The sequence below is a fragment of the Gracilinanus agilis genome, chromosome 2 (assembly GCF_016433145.1).
Source record: "Gracilinanus agilis isolate LMUSP501 chromosome 2, AgileGrace, whole genome shotgun sequence".
NCBI classification, from domain to species: Eukaryota; Metazoa; Chordata; class Mammalia; order Didelphimorphia; family Didelphidae; genus Gracilinanus; species Gracilinanus agilis.
Genome location: NC_058131.1, coordinates 178,983,814 through 179,008,495, shown reverse-complemented (window position 1 = coordinate 179,008,495; position 24,682 = coordinate 178,983,814). Strand labels below are relative to the sequence as shown.

The 24,682-nt window shown below is 36.5% G+C and overlaps 1 protein-coding gene across 1 annotated transcript; it reads right to left on the bottom strand.

Moving 5' to 3' along the window:
* Positions 1-2,740: 2,740 nt before the first annotated feature.
* On the bottom strand, positions 2,741-23,701 carry SNRNP27 (small nuclear ribonucleoprotein U4/U6.U5 subunit 27). Its single transcript, XM_044660885.1, has 6 exons — positions 23,584-23,701; positions 17,275-17,395; positions 14,538-14,650; positions 13,591-13,670; positions 4,252-4,316; positions 2,741-3,144 (listed from the first exon to the last, which is right to left on the bottom strand). Exons 1-6 carry the CDS (start codon positions 23,615-23,617, stop codon positions 3,090-3,092), a joined length of 468 nt encoding a protein of 155 aa, XP_044516820.1. The 5' UTR covers positions 23,618-23,701; the 3' UTR covers positions 2,741-3,089.
* Positions 23,702-24,682: the final 981 nt, after the last annotated feature.

Here is a 24,682-nt window from a genome sequence, read left to right as displayed (position 1 = left end):
CACACTGATTATCTTTTAAGAATGTATATCCAGCATTGTCTAATGTTATTTTCTGCCTTCCAGCCATTTCAGAAAAAAATAGAAGCTTCAATTTAACAACTTACGGGCACATAGCAGCACTAGACCTCCAGTACTGGGATTTTTAAACAGAATCATCAGCCTCCAAAGAATGCACATATTTCAAAAGAGTTCTGTTAACTTTGGTGGGAAAAAAATGACATTTTAATTTTCGCTAACTGAAATTTAACATTTCCTTCAATTATACATGACACAAAAAGGATTATTAACCTCTGCTCTAGTACACAGCTAGGAAGAGAGAAAATAGAGCAGCTTAGTCTTTACAGGCAGTTCCATATGGACTGGTAGTTAGACTTTTTAAAAAAAATAAAACTAGGCTTTTATATTTAATGTTCTATTTTCACTCTATATGGTATACTCAAACACTTTCTTATTCAATGAACTTAGCCTAATACTGTCAGTCCTCAAATTTTCTCTACTGACATGAATATAATACAGAATTCAAAAATTTTTGATTTTGAACAGCATCAAGATTTTTCCTCCAGAAAAGCTATCATCCTAACATTTTGCATTCTCAAAATATGCACAAATTAATGATTAGGAAGGTAACAGAAAGCAATACTTAGTAGAGAGGGAATTTAAACCTTGCAATGGCTAATTCACAATGGACAATAAGAGATAAAAGCTAGTTTTCTGTTCCTAGTTTTGCCTGCCTGAAAGCATTGGGGGTGGGGTGGGGGGGAAGAATCAAGTAATCTCTCACTGTAAGCCATCAAATGTACTAGATGGGAAAACTTTTTTTTTTTTGCTTTATATGGGTAAATACACTTAATTCCATGAAATAATGAGGTTATTTATGGGATATTTTCTATCGTTATGATTTTAATGGAAGATAGGTCCATCATCTCATTTCATTTTACATGGAATACACTTACTGCTAATGTACTTTAAGAATTACTATCTGCAGTCAAAACTTAACATACAGAATCTGAGTTTCATAGCTGTAGACTAGAGAAGATATCTTAACAATATATTTAAGATCTAACAATGTATTCTGCAAAGCAATCAAAATGCAGAAATTACAAATGATAAAGTCATTCCTCAAAAATTAATCTTGGATACTTTCCAATTAAGTGATTAATTATCTTTGTCTTATTGTCCAGGTGAAAGGGCCATCCATCTTTGGATCTAACTGATTTGATTTTGGATTATTGATCAGCAATGGGGTAACTAACTGTGGCTAAGTCACTTGGTATCTCTGACCCTTAGTTTCCTTAATGATAAATCTGCTTGAAATATGTATTAGAATAGAGGGGAGATAAGATGTAAGGCAAGATCATTTGGGATGCTATTAAGATGGTGTAGGCAGGAATTGATGAGGCTCTCAAATATGGTAGTAGCAAGAAGAGTGGAGTTAATGCTGGATGGTAAGTAGTAACATAAAGAATAAAGAGCCAGAAGTTTCAAACCAAAGGGAAGGGAAGCAAGCAATATCAGGACTATCACTGAAGGAGTAATGGAATAGAAAGGAAAATAAATTTTGTTTTGGATATTTTGAGTCTGAAGAGCTAATCTAGTGAGATATCCATGGGCTGTTCATCAGTACTAAAGGATGGGGACTGTGAGGAGATATTAAGATAAAGAAGAAATGGCTGGAGACATAGACTTCTGAATATTCTACATGGAGATGATTATCATAAACTATGAGAGTAAGTAGTTCGTATCATCAAGAAGAGAATTTTTGTTGGAAGTCCATTTAGGAAGCAGAAGAGATAGAGTGAATGGATTAGCAGGCAGAAGAATCTGAGAGGCAGGAGAACTATTGGAATATAGCATCATAGAAGCCATGAGAAGACAGTTTTCAAAAGCTGAGGGAAGCTTAAAGGAAGATGAAGATCAAAGAAAGCCCACTAGAGATGCAAGTTTAAGGTATGAGGGTGTGGTGAGAAACCAGAAGCAGTCAATGTAGACCACTCTTTCAGTCTGGCAATGAAGATGAAGAGATATGACAGAATGAGAGAGTAGTAGGAACAAAGGAAGGTTGTTTTTAGACTAAGAGTTGATTATGGGATGGAGGCTAGGAAAAAAAAGGTTAGTAGAACAAAGTCTCAGAGCCATTAGGAGATGGGGTCAAAGGTACAAGCAGAAGGGTCAAATCTGGCAATAAAGAAGGATATTTTGTCTCCTAACAGCAGAGAGAATGGATAACAATAAAGAATTCTGGAAGGGTATCCTTTCTCAGTAGTAAACAAAGGACACTGAAAACATTTTTTCATCTTTTTGATTCAATAAAGCCTCAATCTTCTTGAAGGATTTTGCTGAAGTAAAAAAAATCCAGCCCTAAAGTAGCATAATATAAAGGTGAAAACTTATACTCTCAAGTTTAATTAATTCTGCGAAAGCATATATTATTGTCATTCCATTAAAAACAAAAACAAAGATCTATTTTTATGTTTTCAAATACTATTCATTCTCTTCAATCATGTTGCTTGTGCCTAATGCCAACTATAGAATTACTAGCTCATTTAGGAAAACTTGAAATCTCAACACACCTATAATCTAAAACTGACCAGCCAGCAGCCCAGAGAGAAGCTACATTATTAGAACTGACTGCCAAACTTTAATTCTATTTAAAATCCCAAACTATATTCTTCCTCATATTTCTTGGGCAACTACAAGTACATTATTTCTTGGTCAAATTTTCCAGTGATCAAAATATTTGAACCATAAAAAGAAATACTTTATTTGGGACAACTTGAATCCAACAACAGATCATTAAAAAGAGGTCCAGGGGATGGGGAAAGGTGTCCATGAAGCAAATTACTTCCACAGGAATAGAAATAATTGAAATGAGTTTGAAAAATTCCCAAAATGAGATTTTTCTAAAAGAAAGAAGTAAATCTTTCTTCCTTTGAGGCAGGGCGAGCATTCCGAGATACTTCATAAATAAGATTATCTTGCTCTTCAGGAAGAGAGAAGAGACATCCTGTTTTTGATACACAATTAAATACACTATCCTCTGCTGTGACCAAGTGGTGGAGAAATCACTCTTCAACAGTACAATCTAGACATCAAGCAATAAAATCCAAAGGTCTGTTGAATCCACCTTTTCTATTCATATATTGCCTGTGATGAGAGGAAAAAAGTCAAATGTTGTTAAGAACATTCTTACAAGTCTACCGTTAGTGGTTGTGTTCATTATATTCTTCAAATTGTGATAAGGCACTACTTAAAATAGTTTAATTCTTCTTCTGAAGAGAAAAAAAATTACCCAGGTTCACAGTCTATTAGATTTCTTTAAAATACAAAAATCTAAATCATAGCAAAAGAAGACTAATGGGGACAATAGGAAAAGGAGGAAGGAAGGAGACTTTAAGGACATCTCAAAAGAAAAGTCAAAAATCCATATTAATTTTAAGTAAAACTAAGTAAAAAAGTAAAGTTTAAGTAAGGATGGAAGAATTTAACAATTGACTGAGTTGAAGATTAAAGAATGTTCTAATGGTCAAATTAGAATTACAAACTCTAAATCAATCTGAATGTTTCCTTCCTCCTTCATACATCTGATAATAAAAGAAGGTAATGTGCCTCGACTGAGTACTAGGATACAAAGACCAAAAAGTACAGTTGGTCACAAAAAATATGTAAGTCTACTGGCTGTTTGAAAGCTTTACTTGAAATCAACATATAATCTAATTCATAACAGATAATTTTCCAGTTGATTTTTCATTTTCAAAAATAAAACTAAATGAAGGGGACAAAATTTAAAGAGTTGTATTGGGTTATAGGTGAGGAATGAGGGAAGAGGGGATACATATTTCAATGTATTAGCAAATTTTCACTATAAATCATGATGCAAATAAGGAAATAGGTCTTGATCAATGACACATGTAAAACCCAGTGGAATTGCTCATTGACTATGGGAGGGATGTGGGAGAAGGGGAGGGAAAGAACATGAATCACGTAACCATGGAATTAATTAATTAAATGAGCTTGATTTACAAAAAAATCATGATGCAATTCTAGTATGTCAGAATACAAGGAAGAAAGATCACCTCCCCCCAAAAAACTGGTAACAACTAGGGCATATACTAGTGTACTGGGCCTTAAATTTTTCCAAATTTGATTTTCCTGGAACAAAATTGCTTCTTCCCAATATGTAACTTAGAATATTATTAGCTTAATCATACAAAAACTGGCAACCTATAACATGGATTGGGAAGATATACATACCTGTACTTCCTCTTCTGAGACACATTTATGGCATATGCATTTACAGAGCCATCAACTTTTTTCCCCTGCAAAAACAGAACATGAAGGGAATGCTAAGTTCCTTCATTAACAAGTTTCTTATTTAACTATGAGCTTTATTGAATACTGCAGACATCTTCTAGCTGGAGAAAGATTTTTTGAGGCTATGGGAGTTATTAAAGGACAAAGAATAGACAGTGTGTTCGTTGCTCCTGGTAGGAATCACTATTCGCATAATTCCCCCCCCCCCCCAATTACATCCTTATGCTTGCATTAGAAATATGTTTATAACTCTTGTTACTATTATATAAGTAAGAAACATTTCTCTTTGGAGGCCAAACTTAAAAGTTAATTTTCATGCTATTTGTAGAGTAAGTCCTAGGAAGGCAATACATAGGTTTAATATAGTCATTCTCTAAATTATCAGATGAATTTAGAAAGCATTATGCCAACATGATTCTTCTCATGAGCATACATCATCCTCAAATTATGGTTGAATTATTTTAATGACAAACACTTTTCAGGTTATTGAGTTTTATGTATGAAGTACAAAAAAGTACAAATTGTCAAAGCACTGAACTAAGACATCAATTTACTTACACTTAATATATGTAAAATGCAAATACTTAATATTCTTCTCCATTGTCTACTCTTTTGTCCATTTATGCTTTAAAAATCTGTTTGCATCAGTGATATCTGCTTTAGATTATGAACTCCTAGAACACAGGGACTGTGTCTATTTAGAACAAAACTTTGTATAACATCTACTGTAATACCGGGAATAACACTCATCTGATGTACACTGGCATCAAAGCACAAAGAGTATCATTTATTTTCATACTAAGAAAAACCATACATATGCTTTTAGGATACTCATACCATATTAGATAGAATCTATAGGGGAAAAGATAGTTGTCCAGAGTATCTGAAGCACTGCCCTGTTAAAGAGTAATGTTTTAGGTTTGTTTAGCTTAGTTACAGAGAACTTTTAAAGTTGGGGCAAGGGGTAGAAGTTGCAGAGGTATATTTCAGCTTGACATAAGTAGAAACTTCCTACCTATGAGAGCTATCTGAAAGAGGAATGAGGTTCCCTATTACTAGAAGTCTTCAAATAAAAACGGTTTGATAACTTGCCAGGGTTGTTTAAGAGGAACCTTTATTCAGATAAAACCCAGATTGTGTATTTTCTAAAGTCTTTTCCTATTCTATTCAAGGGCCAATACAAAAACCTTCAATGATGCTATAAAAAGTACACTGTCTCAGTCACATATCTTTCTGAAAGCATCACTTAATCTCTGAGTGGCTTAAAAGTGAAAAAAAAATACACTTTAAGATCTTCCAGCAATTAATTCAGCATTCACTATGTACCAGGTATTGTCAGGTTTTAATATATTTTATAAAAATGAAACAGTCCCTATTTTCTAGGACAGCGATGGTGAACCTAGATGGCACACAAAACACTTTCTGTGGGCTCTTATGTCAAGCTGTGTCACCTCCTCTGTTCCCCCCAGTTTATTACTACAGAGGGACTTAGGTAGAGCTGTTCCCCTCCCCTTCTCCACCATGCCCGATGACATTTTTTTCAGATCACTCTCCTCCCCTCTCTATACTTGCTGAGGACATTCCTCACTTCACCCCGTCCCTCTGCCCAGAAGCCTAATGGGAGCACTTCTTCCCTCCGTCCGTTGTGTGGGGTAAAGGGGGGAAGTGGGGCGTGCCTGGCACTCGATGGGGAGAGAGGCATGGCAATTGGTGGGGATGATGGCACTTCATCTTTAAGAGGTTTGCCATCACTGCTCTAGGAGCTTCTCTTCAATCTCACATATATTCCATCTCCTATCTCTGTGCCTTTGCAGCCTATCACCCTTTGCTCAGAAGGTGCTTTCTCTTTACCTTTCTCAAATTCTCTATATGTCCTCTTCTTTTGAAGGTAATAATATTAAAATTTTATACTCTAAAAGGGTCAAGATAGTGACTGTCTGTCAACCCTCCAGGGCATTCTCCCTCCTTTTTCAAAGAGTTTAACACCTTGATCACTATATTTTTTTCCTCTCCAACTCCTACCTTTATACTAAGGGCCTTTGTCTTGTTGCTTCTTCAAATTCTTTAATCTGTCGATTCATCAATCTACTTAAATCTCATCATCTTCTTCATTCCACCTCAGTCACAAAGTAAAATGGTCACCCTGGATCTCAACATTACACAAAATGTTCCACTCCTTCCTTTAATAAAAAAAACAAGTATCTCAATATTTCTCTATCCGACCATAAGTTCCCATCATTCCATCTTTCCTTGTGCTTCACTCTTCTAAAGCCTCTTCTCTGCCCTCATTATGACCTTCAATTCTTCCACTCCTCAGTATTTTCTCAGGCTACTATCTTATAGTTAACCAATTCAATAACACTTTCCAAACCTCAGCAATGTATTATCCTCATCTGCCTCCTTTACTCCTATTTATACTGCTGAATATATAATATATGAAGGAAGTCACACAAGAGTGCAGGCTGAGAACACTATAAATTCATGTTATCCATCTTCAAATTGGGCCCTCATTGCAACATGACAATACTTTTATTCCTCCCTACTTGATTTCCTCTATTCTCACTCTCCACAGAAATCTATCCTTTTAAAAAAAGGATTATGACAATATAACTGTTCCCCTTCTCTCTTTAAGCCTCCCACAGTCTCCTGCCCACCTCTTAGCTAAAAACCTCAACTTTCATTTTATTGAAAGTTGAGGCCACTTAATGTGATCTCCCTCTTCTCTCATTTTCTTCATCTATCTCAAAACACCCTGACAACATCCTTCACTCTCTCCATTCCTCCCAGTTTCTGACTGAGGTGGCTTATCTCTTTACTGAAACCAATACCTCTATGAGTACCTGATCCTACCCTTTCTGTTCTTCTCCAAAAGTTTGCAACTTCAACCATCACTCCACCTCTCCCTATCTTGTTCCTTTTGATACTTAAAAACAAACCCAAGTTTAGCTAGACTTAACTAGCTTAACTTAACTTAATAGCCCTTTAAGCTATCATCCTAGATCTTTTCTCTTTTTCTAAATTAAAAGTTCCTGAAAAAAATGAACTCATTTCTTCTCTTCTCAATCACTCCCCAAATCTTTGCAATATATGACTTCTGACCTCTTTACTCAACTGAAGCTACTCTATCTCAAGTTAAAAAGCACCTCTTAATTGCGAAGTCAAATAGCTTTGTTTTTATCCCATTTGACTTGTCTGATGAATATGACACTGTTGTTCATCCTCTCTCCTGGATACCATCTTCCCGTCCAGATTTCTGGTTCTCTTCTGACCCATATGATTCTCCTTCCCTGTATCTTTTGCTATCTCATCATCCATATTACACTCTAACTCCCTAAATATTACTCCCTGAGTGGATATTCCCCAAAGCTCTAGCTTGGGTCCTCTTCTCTATCTATGCTCTCTCCTGGTAATTTTATCAGCTCCTATGGGTTTAATTATCATTTACACGCAGATATCTTCCAGGTCTATATAACTAGTTTCAGGCTCTTCCCCTGAGCTTTGGGCTCACATCACTATATGGCAATTAGAAATTTCAAACTGGATGTTCTGGAGATACCTCAAGCTCATTATGTTCAAAATGGAGCTCATTATCATCTCCTTCCTTTAACTATTATTTAAAGTTCTATTTGCCAATATTACCCCAAACATGAATAGGAAATTATCCATCAGTACATATGCCTAAACAGTGTTTTAGTCTCTTCTGGAGAAGGAGAGGAAAATGAGAAAAAAAAAAAACCCTACCATATTGACATCCCAAACACTCACAATTCAGTTAACATATTGTGGACCAGAAACTATAAGACACATCAGTTCTGGGAACTAAAAGTACAGTTTTAACATGTGAAATACAGTTAGAAAGATTTTATAAAGGTTCCTATTATCTACAGTGCCAAATACTTAAAGAAGGTGGTACATGAAAGAAGAGTATTGTTCTTTGTACTGTAATAGAAATTATACAAAGTATCAAATGGAAGTCATCGGCAATAGAATTATACCAATATTTGTTCTAACCATTGTAAGACCTATTGATAAAAGAAAAAGAATAATAAACCAAAATCACTGCCTCATATCTGACACCGAATTGAGGACAAATCCAATACTTTGAAACCCCCTACCTTCTGTCTTAGAATTAATACTATATATTGGTTACAAGGCAAAAGAATGGTAAAGGCTAGACAACTGGGGTTAACTAACCTCCCAGGGTCACACAGCTGGAAGTGCCTAAGGCCAGATTTGAACTTGGGTCCTCACAACTCCAGGTTTGGCACTCTATCACACTGTGCTAACTAGATGCTCCCTGCTTTATATACAAACATGCTCTGTACCAGCTATGGTTCATGATAAACTATAATAATAGCTAATATTTATATAGCTTCTCTATTACTAATTTTCAGAACTATGCATATATATTAACTATAAGTATACTGGCAGGTGGTAATCCAATTAATCTTCAATTTTAATTGAACTCTATGATAGAGCAAACTGCTAAAAAGGCAGATATGCTTCATCACGCATATACACAATATGTCCTATGTTATGTTATGAAGTACAATTATAAGAAGATATTATAGCCTGTTTATATCTTAAACTTCAAAAGAATAAAGCTCCAATCTTAGTGAAAGAATAGGAAAATTTATTTCATTTGTTGAAATGAAATTTACTTAAGTGTGGTACATGTAGCCCTTAGTAGATTGGTTATAAAGCTTCCTGCATGTAAAAACTGTATTGTTTTTCCATCTATGTATCTCTTAACAATACCATGTACAATATATGTACTTAAAGTCTGTTGAAGCTAACTAACCTAACTTCTAAGGAGAAATGTTGTGAAAATTAATTACAATGTTGAGAAAGTGGTGGTGGTGGAGGTGGTAGTGGTGAGAATGGATGTTACTGTGACAAATATAGTATTTCATAGTAACATAAATACATTAGTTATCTAGGATTCCTTATATGCAGGACTATAGTCACTCAAAAATGAGCATGTCTAAATAACATATAGGAAGAAAAAGCCTCCTTCACAGTTGATCTTGGGATTTGGCAGAGAATTAAATATTCTATGCTCATTATAGTCATGATTTAATTAATTTATAAAGTAAAAAAGAAAGCTATTTTAAAAGCCAGAGTATATTGGAAATAAAATTGATTGATGATTTCTTCATCAGAGATACTTGGTTTTTGAATACTGTACAAAATATTCCACAACGATTTCATACCTTCATCCTATACCAAAGGATTAAAATCTACCCCCCTAAACCAGTGATGGGCAAACTACAGCCTGTGGGCCAGATGTGGCCCCCAGAAATGTTCTATCTGGTCGCCTGGCCGTGCGACATTATTACTAATCTGACGAATACAAGTAGGATACAATAGTTGCCTTAGAAACAGACTGACAGATGAGCATTTCCTTTCCTTTGGTCCCCTCTTTAAAAAGTTTGCCCATCCCTGCCCTAAACCCATTTTAAGAATCTTTTTGGTAGAGATTTAATTCTAAATCATGTCATGGGAAAAAAGGCCAACTATAGAGATTACAAATTCCTTTTTTTTTTCAAAAGTATATGCAAAAAAAAAGATAACTTAGAGACAGTTTTTCATTTTCAAAGTATGAGAAATATAGATTTTCTTAAACATGTATTAAGTACTTGTTAGCACTGAGAATATAAAAGATCTGAGAGAAATTCCTTCCATAGTCAAGGTCTTTACCTTATGATAGAGTATGATATGTACATAAATAATGAGGATATAAAGGAAAATGTAGCAAGTGTAAAACAGATCTACATAAAGTTCTCAAGAAAACTGTGGGAGAAATCACTATAAAGGGGAATAGGGAAGGATTGTGAAGAAAATGAGAGCAGCCTTCATGGAGGCCATGGCACCTAGTCACTGGAGAAAAGGATTCCAATAAGTAAAGAAAGGTGAAAGAAGAGTATCTCTAGTATGAGAACAAAGGTGAGGAGCCAGGATAAGAATAGTGGCCAATAGGGGGCAGCTGGGTAGCTCAGTAGATTGAGTCAGGCCTAGAGATGGGAGGTCCTAGGTTCAAATTGGGCCTCAGACACTTCCCAGCTGTGTGATCCTGGACAAGTCATTGCCCACCCTTACTACTCTTCCACCAAGGAGCCAATACACAGAAGTTAAGGGTTAAAAAAAAAAAAAAAATAGTGGCCAATGGGCTGAAATAAAGGATAGAAGCAAAACAGTATGAATAAGGCTAGAAAGTCAAGGTGAAGCCTGAGTAAGGATGGACCTCAATGTGAGGCTAAGGAGGAACACTGAAGGAGAGATTTTTAGCAGGACTATAAAACCTTTAAGTTAGGGGATGAGGTATAAATTTGGAAATAACTGCAGAAACATGTATGATGTGATAATAATAGTAAGCAACCTGTGTCTCCCTTCCTTGGAAAAATCTCTGTCCTGAGGCTTACTTGCTCTCCTATTTGGCAAACTCACAGCCCTGACCACTATTTCATGAGGGATCCAAAATGCTTATTTCACTCTCTGCTTGGCTTGCCTTCTGGATTTCACTAGCTACTTTCTCACCTCAAGTCCACTTTCAGATTGTCTTTATGTGTTGTTGTCTTCTTCAATCAGAAATCAAGCTCTTTGAGAAGGGTATTGGGACTGTCCTGTTTATTTACATTTATGCCCCTGGCCCCTTAATGAGGTGCACAGTGAGCACTTCTTAAATGCTCTTATATATCTTTACATTGTGTTTTTAAATTTCACAAAATGTTTTACATGCATTTACTCATCTGATTCTTCTATCCTTATGAAATATTATTAGCTATGTTTAACAGAAAAGAAAATGGAATCTTATAGCAGTAACATGACTTGTCCACAGCCAGTGAAAGAAGAAGGATTTGAAGCCAGATCTTCCTGACTCCAAGTGCAGCATTCTATTATAACCATATTGATATCACAAAAGAGTATAAATATAATTATGAAGAAGGCTAAAATAGAGTAGATCTTTGGGAGGAAATGCATGCTAAAAAAGCAGTAAAAGAATGAAGAGCCAGCCAAAGAAGACAAGAATAGTTAGAAAGGTAGGTGGTGAATCATGAGTCATACAAATCTAGGAAGAAAAGGGTATTAAGAAAGGAGGTAATCAACAATGTCAAATATTAGAGACATGTCAAGAAGACACAGAAAGAAAGCCAACTAATTTGGTAATGTATGTCTTAGAAAGAGTCATTTCAGTAAGCTGATAGAGATGGAACCACCAAGAGAGCAATGAGTCTAATTATTCTTCCTAGAAGGTTGGCATTGAAAGGGAAGCTGATTAAAGGATAAGCAGAGGGATTAGAAATAGCAAAACCTGCTTTGTTTTATATCTTGTATCCCCAAAGGCAAATGACATTAGAAAAAATTCGGGGAGTAAATTGGTTAAAAAGGCGTCTTGAGAATGGGATTTGGATTTCTAGACCACAGCTTAAAATACAGAAATGATGCAGGCATACCTCACAAACACTGCTAAAACTATATTTGCCTGGCACTGTGCAAATCTAATTAAAAGCATTTTTATATAGGAGGGATTCATATAAAAGAGGGAGAAAAAATGCTTGTAGCTACAAAGAAGGAAGCATAGCAGTGATAGGAACTTGTCCTCTTAACTTTTTTCTTTATGCTTATTGGTTCCTCTATCTTTTGAAGGATGAAAATTATCATTAAGGCAAGTCAAGAAGTGTTGTGTACTTTTTTAAGATGTTAAATTATGTTCTACCAAATATGTCAATATACGTGTTAAAAAATAAATTGTAGAATAGAAATTTATAGTTTCTTGTAGAAGCCTCTTGTTCTTATTTATATACTAAAATGTTTGCATTTGCTGATTTAAGTTCATAATAAAATAAGAAAATTTGGTTTAAGAAAAGTAAAAAAATTATATTCTAGATGTTTCTTTCTATTGGGAAGGAACTTGCTGGCTAAGGTGGAAATGTTGGACACTTTTGAGAAGGGAAATATGAATTTATTAAATTCCTACTATGTGCCATGCATTGTGTTAAGTGTCTTATCTGATCCTCACAATGAACATGAGGTAGATGCTACCTACTAAATGTGAGCCCAGGTTTGTAGAGGTAGTAAATTTCTGAAGCTGGATTTGAACTAAAGTTTTTCTGAGTTTAGGACTATTCTTCTATCCATTTGGCCACTCAGCTTCCAACCACTCTCTTTTAGACTGACAGAAGAGAGTAAAGTTGAGGTTTGATATGCACCCCAGAATTTGGGAAAGCAGTTCTCAAAGAGTGTAGAGGAAGAATAGGCTGGATGACCAGCTGTCGTCAGTTATAGCAGGGATATAGGTTAAGTCTTGATGGTGGGCCCTCAGCTCCATGCCATCTCTAAACTTCTATGATGCACACTGACAAGCAAAGTCAAAGGAACTGGAATTGAGAGAATCATGGATATTAGTGGAGAGGTTAGCTTTGGCAAGGAGAATGACGACCTCTTCCTGTGAGACTACAAGCAGTTTTTTTGGTTATTGTTGTTGCTGAAACAAATGTGTCATAAATATTGGAAAAGAAACAAAAGAGAACAGAAAGAAGGCTGGAAGGAATGACAGAACAAGCAGAACTGTTTTGAAAGTTTCACATTAAAGTTATGGTATATAAGATCTGTAGTTTTATGTATAATATTCTGTTTTTGATGTCCTTGGGATATATGCCTGCCTAGCAGTGAAATCTCTAGGTCAAAGGATATGGACATTTTATCACTATTTAGTATAATTCAAAATCACTTTCAATAATGGTAAAACAATTCACAGTTCCACTAATAAAAAAAAGCCAGATTTGCTGTTGGTCATCAAGAAAAATAAGGCGTGATAATTTATCTTATTTTGCTACATTCTTAAGATTACAACTTAAAATACATTATTTTAGATGTTTTTCAAAAATAAAATCAGAATGTTTTATTAAAGGATCAACTATAAATATTCTTAAAACTTTCTGTAAAGAAGAACTCTTCACAAGTGTGCAAAATTATTAATAATACAACAGCACAATGTAAAAAGCATTCCACTAGGGAGACCTGGATTCAAATCCTGTCTTTCATCTTTACTAGTGTGACTGGCGAAATCATTGAACTTGTGCCGTAATTTTCTTATTTGTAAATAAGAGGCAATAATACTTGTAGTGACTGTCTCGCAAGGTTTTTGTCAGCATCTATATAAATGTCAGGTTATTATTCTACACATCCATATATATAGCATGGGGGGGTGGGGGCATGCAAAAATGGTACAACTGCTCTGACCCAATTAAAATTGGACTTCAGAGAAGTTTTTCTTACTTTTGTAGTGTCAAAGGAAGCAAATCCCATTAATTTCATCATTTCAATTTCTTCTTCTGTTTTGCCTTCCAAGTCTTCTTCTATAAAAATAAACAAATGATTTTTAAACTTTTTTCTTTAGGGCAGATTAAATAGAATATAAGGTACCAACAGATTGATGTTCATTCCATCATTTTATAACAAAACCCAGCACAACAAAAAAAAGTCTTTCCATTTCCAAAAGACATATAGATAGAAGAGGATCCCCGTAAGTCTTGACATGTTTGAAAGGCTATCAAATAAAGAGAAATTAAAACTTTTTTTTTTTTTTTTTTTTGTAGCTTGAAGGCAAAAATGGAATTAATACTGGAAGTTACCAAGGGAAGATTTTTGGCTCCAAAGAAAGGAATACCTAATAATTAGAATTGTCCAACAATTGTATGGACTCCTCTGTTAAAGATCAAGCTTTCTAGCTCCAAAATATTTAAAGCAGAGGCTGTCTGGATTACTATATAGGGGAGTCCTGCATAGGATGAGAAGCTAGACTAGATAATTTCTAAGGTCCTAACTCTAAGATCTAAGAAGTCTCTAAATTGAGAGACAAGAAACATTTATGTACAATGTTCCTTTTCTTGGATCACAGGGCTAGAAAGGGCTTGCCCCATAATATAATGCAGGAATGCCTATAAAACAACCCAATCTGATAGGAATTGCATGAAGGAAATGCCTTTACTTCTTTCTAATATTTTTAGGTCAGAAAGTAATAGTAGCCAAAGTTTACAAAATCATATAAGAAATAACTTCCAAATGAGGGTCAGTTGAAATTGTTATGCACCTTTACAAGAACTAAGATGTATTTAAGGCCATTTTTAAAACGCAACAAGTACAAACGAAGATTAAAATTTTTAAAGACTGTTTTCAACAAACACTTTTACAGTTGAATATATGTAAGGTTTCTGTAACATTACCAGTAATTTGCCGTTCTTTGCTTTTTGTTTCTTTAGTTTCTTTCTTCTCATCATCTCTCCTTTCTTTCAGCCGGGAAGGGGAAGGAGAGGAAGATCGGTGCCTTCTTGGGGATCTAGCATCAAATAAATATAAACTTTAGAGACAAAAATATGTTGCAGTAATACAAATCAACACAAGTTAACCACAAGAGACTAAAAAGAAGGCTGTAAGAAAACAAAAATCGTTGTCCACTATCAAACTGCGAATTTTTACACAAATTTAAACAGTTTACTGTTTTTTCTTACTTCTATTAGTTTCACTTCACTCGTAATGTATATAACAAGTGCTCAGGTGAAAAAAAGTTTAGTTTAGAGAAGAGTCTACGGAGCTTGTCCATTAGTAGATCTACTTTGAAAAAATTGTTATAGATGTACAAGCTGGGCCCAGAGATGAACAAGAAGAGAGTGAGCTGAATTGCCATCAAGATATCATAAAGTTCTTATATAGATCCTAAGTTTCACAGGAAAGCAAAGGCCATCTTGTTAATATTAATAGCTGATATTTCTTTACAGCAGTAAGATTAAAGAATTCAACAGTTTCCGAAGAATTAAAAATGAGTATCACATAGAGGGCAAAGAAGTACATATGTACAGATTTCAACATATAACTAAATAAAAATTCCAAAAAAGAATAAGAGTGGGGGCTGCTGGGTAGCTCAGTGGATTGAGAGCCAGGCCTAGCGATGGGAGGTCCTAGGTCCAAATCTGACCTCAGACACTTCCTAGCTGTGTAACCCTGGGCAAGTCACTTAAGCCCCATTGCCTAGACCTTATTGCTCTTCTGTCTTGAAGCCATTTCACAGTATTGATTCCAAGGCAGAAGGTAAGGGTTTAAAAAAAAAAAAGAATAAGAGCAAAAGATGTCATAGTAGAATTGTATGAAGGAAGAGAAAATGGGCTGATCACATGAGACAACAGGGGTTACAATACTATTTGCCCTGTAAAGAGGTGGACCTTGAACTGATGCAGGAGTAGAACAATTTATATAATAACAACATTATAAAGACAAACAACTGTGAAAGACATGAACTCTAGTTCTCTAACAACAATGACCAATATGGAAGGATGTTTGGCAGAATAACACATATATAACCCAGATCAAATTGCTTACCATCTCCAAGAAGGGGGAGAGAAAGAAGGAAGATAATTTGGATCTTATAATTTCAGAAAATGTATGTTGAAAATTGGTATTACATATAATTGGGAAAAGAAAATATCTTTAAAAAAAAGATGACAAAAAAGAGAAAAAAAATCAATAAACATTTATCATCTACTATATATCAGCCACTGTGCTACAAAAAGAAAGAAAAAGGACAGGAATTCTGATCAATTCAATAACCAACCACAATTCCAGAGGATTCATGATAGAAACACTCATGGGACCACATCATTTTTTTTTTAATAGCCAATGAAGGAATTTGTTTTTGCTTCACTCTTTTGTAACATTGGTTTTATTTTTCTTACATTTTCAATGAGACCTAGAATGGGGAGATATCAGACAGAAAGGAGGAGTATTTTCATGAAAAAATTTAAATTTGTTCTTCAAAAATTAGTGGACCTAGATCTTAGGTTGAAATCTGGCCTCAGACACTTCCTAGCTATGTGACAGTCCTCAGACACTTCCTAGCTAGGCAGTCACTTAATCCTCATTGCCTATCCCTTGCCATTCTTCTTCTTGGTTCTAAGGCAGAAGGTAAGGGTTTAAAAATATAAAAATAAAAATTAGTGGACTTCCAGTGGTGATTTTATGGGAGACAAAGAGTCCCACAAGATGCACAGGCATGACTGGTTCTTGATATGTACCACTAGAGGGAACTTCTAAACTAATGAGATCACAGATCCATTTAAGTTTTGTTTTTTAAATAACCCTTACCTTCCATTTTAGAATGTACAACAAATATTGCTTCACTGGCAGAAGAGGAATAGGTTATAGATAACTGGGGTTAACTGATTTGCCCAGGGTCACATAGCTAGGAAGTTATCTGAGGCCACATTTGAACCCAGATTCTCCTGTCTCTAGGCCTGGCTTTCTATCCACTGAGCCACCAACTTGTCCCCAGATCCATTTAAGAATTAAAATGAGAGCTAATGCCTCATGGAACTCACAGTCTAATAGGATAATAATATAATAATAATAATAATAATAATAATAATAATAATAATAATAATAATAATAATAATAATAATAATAAACATATAACTAGAATACAAAATGTTACAGCCAGTTCCTGATGAGTGTAAATAATGACTCATGTGAAGTAATCAAATTCATCCTGGCTATTTCTATTGGGCTGGAAGCAATGAACATTTTATATATAATTTCATTGAATATTAATTCAAATGCATGCAACTACTTTACAAGATTTATTTTTCATACTAATTGGAACTTAGCTATACATAGATGCATAAAAAAACAACACAAAGTTCTATAAGAGATCTGAAGATAAAAAGCCTGATTAGTAAACAAAAAGTATGACACCAGAATGAATAATATTGGTAAAAAGAAAAGAACTGTTTATTCATTAGAATAATTAAGATCACTAAGAACAGAGTGTATCTTATTCTTTTAGGAGCTCACATTCTGGAATGTATACCTGAATAAGCTATTGCCATAGCTAGATCTCAAGAAATTCCCAAACAAGACCACAGATATTAGTAAAATTAGTTTTACTGCTTTAATGCCCCTTTGGCTCCTTACCTGGACCTTCTCCTATGTGGAGATCGAGAACGACTCCTCCTCCTATCTCTCTCTCTGGATCGGGACCGTTCTCGACGCCTTCTCTCCCTCTCTCTGGATGTAGAACGGGATCGCCTACGCTCTAACAGAACAGAAAATGAGAAATAAAAGACTTTTGAGATCATCTAATTCAAGCCCCTCATTTTACTAAGGATGAAAATGAAATCCTAAAAATGATTTCTTCAAAGTCACACAGCTACTTAATGGCAAAACAGCCCAGGTCCTCTGATCACCAATTCCAGATTCTTTTTATTAATTTATACTGCCTTCCTCAGATGATAACCAAGACTATGTCTTTTGGATATCATATTCCTGACTAACTGCCACCAAAAAGACACTATCCCTTCCCAGTCATCCTATCAATATTGGATTCATGGTCTCTCACTCTTCCCTACATACTATGCCAAAAGGAGTAAGCATATTTCTTGCTTCTTATTGTCACAGAAGACCCTCCCTTTGCTGCCATCACCCAGCAATTTAACATTCTTTGAAGTTTATTTCACACTTCTTTGTTACTCTATCCAAATTGTGGTTGGTGTTATCTACTGGTTCCTAGATCATTTTCCTTCCTTTCTCAAGGAGTTTAGTATCTGGATTACATAATCATTCTTTAACCACTGCCCTCATACCTACAGTATTTGTATATACTGATGCCTTACCTGAACCTCCCAAGTCATCCTATTAATTGCCATGATCTGTATCTTCATCCCACCTTAGTCACACAAAGGACTGGCCATATATTCTTGATCCTGAATTATGAAATTCTTTTCAGAGGCCATCCTATCCTTCTGTCTTTTCCTGTGACTGTTTATTCCTCCTAAATATATTTATTCTCTTCCTGATCTCTAGTTACTATATCCCAATGATGGTGAACCTTTTAGAAATAAAGGCCCAAATTACAACCCTCATGAAGGGAGGAAGTGTTCCCTCCCACTGGGCTGCTGGGCTAGAGGGCTGAGTGATGTAAGAAATGTTCTCAAGGGATATGGAGAGAAGGGGGGGGGGGGGCTAGCCCTCTCTGGCATGTGTGCCTTAGGTTCCCCAATATGGCTATATTCCTTCCAGCTTTTACAGTCTTATTCCTCCTCTGAAATCATTTTCCTACCTCAAAAACTTGACTTTATAATTACCTTGTTCAACTTATAGTCTTCTTTCCTTAAAGTCTGTGGAATACTCCCCATCTAATTGCACACCCCTACCTCATCATCACTCATTCAAACACCTTTTTAAACACCATCTACTTCTCCAATGCTACTCATGCTGAGAACCACTGCTATTCAAGTTCACTATAAATTTACAATTATGTAACTTCAGCTGGTCTTTGCTACCAAGCCACAATATTTAATTCATCTTGGATTGTCTTTTTATGACCTTTTTTTAACATTTATTTCAAACCTTTCCTTTCAAGTCGTCACATATATACCACTTTCTCTCTTAGCAAAAAGAACGCATCATACCTTCTGTTGTGCCCATCATCCCATTTCATTTCCCTCACCCCTCAAAACATTTCCTTCCAGGAATTTCCCATTTCATTCACATTTACTCTCTAACCTAACATAATTTCACTTTATTATGGACTTTTTCTGCCACCTGTACATGCCCAGATCTCTTATATCTTTTAAAAAAAAAATCAGTCTTCAGGACCAAGAAAACAATACAAAAAATAATATTGTAAATAGAAATAAAAACAAAATCTAAACTGAAAATAGCAAAATTATAATGATCAAAATGATGATCAAGAATATAAGGCACTTTCTTCTGCTTCTTTGCAGAGGTTAAGGTCTATTGGTGTTCGGTGTTGAACACAACAAATGTCAGACTTTTCCATGTCAGACTCATTCTTGATAATGTGTAGCATAATGGATAAAGTGCTGGACTTAGAGTCAAGAAGTCCTAGGCTTGAATCCTACTTCAGATACTAATCAGGTATGGGGCCTTGGATGTCACTTAACCTTTCTGTTTCTTCATCTGTAAAATGAAGGAGCTGAACTCAATGACTTCTATGGTCTCTTCCAGTTCAAGCTCTATGATCTTTCTTCTCTCTCATCACCCATAACTGATTAGAAGCCAAATTTTATAAATTCTATCTCCAAATCTTTTGCATCTCTTCCCATCTACCTACTTATAAGGCCCAACACTAGTTCAGGCTGTTGTCACTTCTTCCTTGCCTAGAGTACTACAATAATTTCCTACTTGGTCTCCCTATTTTCAGTCTATTCTCTAATTCACACAGTTGTTAAAGTGATATCCCTAAAGCAATGATTTGACCATATTTTTCTCCTACTTAAAAAACTTCAGTAAATGCTTGCCTATTGTCCCACATGACTCCTGGTATTCAAAAAAACTGGCCTCTGATCCACACTGAGGTCAAGCCAGGAAGACCCAGAAAAAGTGATGTCACTGGATTTTAAATTCTAGATCAAGGAAGTTTGTGGCCTCTACTGGGAAGCAGAGGTCTCTTGCTCCTGGCTGGGTAGCTTGAGGTACTTTTCCTAGGGAACAGGGACTTGTGGTAAGTAGAGAGCTCAGGTTAGCTAAGCAACCAGCCAGGTGATTATGTACCTTTTCTCTTTCCAACTCACTTTCACTGTTTTAATAAATAATTATAATTTAAAAAAAAAAAGTGATTCCCTACTGCCCCTACAAACCCCTGTGTTTAGCATTTAAATCCCTTCATAATCTTCCTCAAACATAACTTTGAAGATTGGTTTCATGATACTCCCTCTCAAGCATTCCATGTTCCAGCCCAATTAGCCTATTTGTTTCTATCTATACATGACTTTCTACTTCTGTCCTAAGCACTTTTGAACCAGCTGCTCTCAAGCATGTAATTCCCACCTTTCTCCTCATTTCCACTTCTTGGAATTCCAAGTTCACATCAGGGCTTTGTTCAATTACCACTTCCAATATAAGGCCTTTCCTGATCTCCCAGTTCTTAGTGGTTTCCATCCTCTGTCTGTCCCTGTGCCACCCCCTGTGTACATACTTGTCCTTAGTGGATATAAGCACTTTGATAGCAGAAACTGTTTCATTTGTGTTTTTGTATCCTCAGTCCCTAGAGTACAATGCTTTGTAATAGGCATGTAGTAAATGCTTGGTGAATTAGATTGAAACCCTTTATATTTAATTTCTGGAACAATCAATTGCAAAATCATGGCTTAGAAGATAGGGAGCTTTGGCCACTTCCCCAAGAGAGGACTTGATTATCTTCAAAATATGAAAAATGTTTTTTCCTTCTCCCTCAAAATTTCATTATCCTTTAAAGTTCATCTCCCATGGAAACTTCCATGATTTTTCTCCTCTGAACAACAATAGCTTTTTTTCTATCACTCACTTGGAATTAAGCACAGACTTTCTGTTATTATTAATTAGCTTTTTATTCACGAGGCTTGTAATTTCTCTAACTAAACTCCAAGAAATCAGAAGGACAGAGATCAGACCTTATTCAATACTGTAAATTGGTTCCAAGGCAGAAGAGCGATAAGGGCTAGGCAATGGGGCTTAAGTGACTTGCCCAGGGTCACATAGCTAGGAAGTATCTGAGGCCAGTTTTGAACCCAGGACCTCCCTCTCATCTCTAGGCCTGGCTCTCAATCCACTGAACCACCCAGCTTGCCACCGGCCCTCTTCCTCCCCCCCCCGCCCCCCCCCCACATACACTCCCGGCAAATACTTTTTAGCTGTCTGGTCTTAGGCAAGTCAAATTTCTCTTTGTCTTGGTTTCCTTATTTATAAAAATAAAAATAACACCTACTTTGCAAGCATATGATGTGAAACAAATGATATAATATATGTAAAGCATGTCTTAAAACTTAAAAGTATTATGTAAATATTAGCTATTAGTAGTATTAATAGGAGATAGGATAAGAATAAGGAAACAGAAAAATGTGAAATATATTGGGGAGGGGAGTGAAGTTAAATTTGTTTGGAACACAGATTAAGTACAGGGTAAAAGTATGAAATTTGGCAGGAAAATAGTATCATACTGTCAATAGTCTTCAATGCCAGGAAAAGACATTTGAATTTCACTTGAAGGAATAAAGGGATCAATGAAAAATTCTGAGCAAAAAGATATGTCCAGACTGGTGCATTAGCAAATCTTCCTCTGTTCCCTTTTCTCCACTCACAGAACTTTTATTCTCTAGTTTGGGTCCTCATCACTTTTCACCTGGACTAATACTATAACTGTCTAATTCTCTCTGATTCTAGTGACTGCCTTCTCATCACCATTCATCACATGGCTGCTGACTGGATATTCAAAAAACCAAGATGGAAACCATGTCACTCAACTATTCAAAAATCTTGAGTGGTTCCCTACAATAAAATACTAACTTTCAGCTTGGCATTCAAAGGACTCCAAATCTGGCTCCCAATCACCATTCCAGTTTTATTTTTAAATTATTTTCCTTCCCACAATTTCTAGGCCAACAGATATATTAGTTGTTCCCCATATTAATCTCCCATCTCTATGCCTTTGTTTATATGGTGTTTGCACCATGAGGAGAATGCACCTCCTCATACTTGCCTCTACAAATCTCTAGATTCCTTCAAAACACGGTTCGGGTGACAAAACCTTCTAGAGGCCTTTCCTGATACTCTCAGTTATTGTATACTTTCCCTCTTGAATGGGCACCCCTAGAAGAATAGAAGTTCTTTCTGGGTAGATACTTTTTTTTATTTTTTCCTTTGTTTCTTCAATATAGCACAGTCCCTCGGACAAAGCAGATGCTTAATAAATATTTACTGAATTCAATTATGGAAGTGGAACAGCCACTGATTATATGGTCCTCCCTTTGTATCTCTTACTGTGCAGGGACTTTCTAATGGTGAAGAAAGGGTACTGGCCTTATAGGTTTTGCTCCGACACTTAGCAGTTATGTAAAAAAAAAAGGGGGGGGGGGCAGCCAAATAGTTCTCTCTCTGTTTTCTATACAGGATTTAAAAAAACAAACAACCAAGACCTGCACTATCTATATTAGGATCATGATATAGATCTGGAAGAGCTCTTCAAGGTACACTCAAATCACTGTAAAGACAGCAAAACTAGGTCCACTAAGATCAAACAGTGGCAAACTAAAATTTTAATTCAGTCTTTGTAAATGTACTATTTAAGTATGAGCTGTTATCATCATCAAATGCTGATTTGGAAAAGAAAGGGTTTGCTGTGATTATTACAGAAAAAAAACTGTGGTCTGGGAATCAAGAGATCTAAGTTTTAAACTCCATTTGGCAGTCAAGTGAATGAATTAGACTGGAAGACAATTGAGGTAGGGACACCAATTAGGAGGATGTTTCCATAACCTAGAAGAGTTGCAGGGGACAGTAGTGTCAGTGAATCCCAGAGATATGAGAATATCCTAAAGATGGTCAAATGTAAATGCACAAGTCAAGAAAAATTACAACTGAAAAAAAGATTATTAGATTTGACAATTAAGAGATTATTGGTAATTTTGGAGAAAGCAGTTTCGGTTAAATGATGAGGTCAGATGCCATTCAAGAGTTTAAAAAGTGAGAGAAGGGAGTTCCCATCTAATGCCCTCAATTTTCTCAGCAAAGAGGTAAGGTCCTAAGCTGAGAGGCAGATAAGAGTTCTGAGAAGGGAAAAAAAAGAAATAGTTTCCACAGGGACTAAAATAATGATTGGGAAGGAATAAAAGGACGGACTTACAGCGGTGAGGTCTCAGTTTGGGTTGGATAACATTAATGTATAAAAATAGCAGAGCCTCCTGGCTGTTCCACGAGCAAGCCACTTCATCTCTCACTCTCCTTGTCTCGGCTTACCAGCTTTCTATTCCAACTCCTCTTAATATGAGGGCCTTTCCTCTGTTAATTATTTCCTATTTATCATTTATATAGCTTGTTGGTACGTATTTATTTGCCAGTGGTGACCCCCGCCAGACTATGAGCTCGAGAGCAGGGAGTCTTTTGCCTCTTCTGGGAATCCCCAGCTCTCAGCCCAGTGCGGGTCACACCGGAGCTCAAACTTAAACAACCTTCGCCAAAGACTCCAAGGCCCGCGGTCCCGGACAACACCCCACTCCCATTCTCAACAGAAATAAACAATCATTCCTGGCCGCCAGGCCCTGGAGCGCCAGGCCCAGCAGCTCCGAGGGGTCCAGATCTGAGGAAGGCGGGGCTTCTCCGCCGTCGCTGCGGTCTAGGCCGGGGCCTTCGCCGGGAGAGAGTACTCAGATACTACCGTCTGTAAGGAAGAGGGGGCAAACCCACGGCAGAGGGACAGTCGCTCGGCCCTCCCTCTAACTCACTCACCCCTCCGAGGGGAACGGCTCCTGCTTCGGCCCATGTTCCTCCCCTTGTGGGGGGGAGGGGAGGCCGCCGCCGCCGCCGCTGACGACGAGGCGAGAAAGCGAAAACTCGAAGCAGAAGCAGAGAATACAAGCACTTCCGCTGGGGCTGTGTCCTGGGACCGGAAGTCCAGTCCAACCTTCGATTTACACTTCCGCTTCCGGTTCAGCCACCTCTTTCGGAGGAGCCTCTGGTCTCCTAGAGGCCACGTGGGGTTCCGAAGGAAACTAATAAGTGCTCAGTGCCTGCCGGAAGGGAGGGTACCTTCGCTAGAAGCTTGGTGGAGGGAAGATTTAGAGAGCACATGAAAGAGATTACTTTGTCTCCAAGGTGGAAGCAGGGGCGCTGAGGAAGTCAAGTCAATAGAACAAACATTTATTAAGCACTTAATAGATGCCTAGCACTGTGCTAAAAATGAAAGGCAAAAAGCAGGACCTGCCTTTAAGGAGCTCACAGTCTAATGGGGAGACTATACACAAACATTGTTCGTACAATCAATATCAAGTCCCTATTATATGGCAGGCACTGTGCTAAGTGCTGGGCTACAAGAAGTGAAAGACAGTTCTTGTCTTCAAGAAGTTCTAATCTAATGGGGAGAAAACCTGCAAAAAGATATACAAAATAAACAATATATAGAATAAATAGGAAATAGTTAAAAAAAGAAAGGCACTGGAATTAAGAGGGGTGGGTGGGGGAAGAGTTTCGGTAAAAGATAGGAATTTATTTAGGGCTTTTAAGTAAAGGTTAGTGAGAAGGAAGAAGAGCATTTCAAGAATTGGGGACAGCCAAAGAATACACCTAGATCTCAGAGATGGAGTGATATGTTTGAAAAACATTGAAGAGGCCAGTTGTCACTGAATGAAAAAATAGACATCTGGAGAGTAAAATGTAAGAAGACTGGAAAGGTAGGCAGGAGCTAGGTTATGAGTTCTGTTAAGATGTCTGCTGGACATCCAGTTCAAGATGTCTGAAAGGTGATTGGTGTAAGATTCAAAATCAGCAGAGAATTTGGGGCAGAATAAGCAAAATTGAGAATTATCAGCATATGGATGATAATTAAATT

Coding starts and splice junctions, on each gene's coding strand:
- SNRNP27 (XM_044660885.1), bottom strand. CDS start 23,617: ATGGGCCGAAGCAGGAGCCGTTCCCCTCGGAGGG. Junction 4,317..13,590: donor CTTCCTTTGACACTACAAAA/GTAAGAAAAACT, acceptor CTGTTTTTGCAG/GGGAAAAAAGTTGATGGCTC. Junction 3,145..4,251: donor TCTCAGAAGAGGAAGTACAG/GTATGTATATCT, acceptor CTCTCATCACAG/GCAATATATGAATAGAAAAG.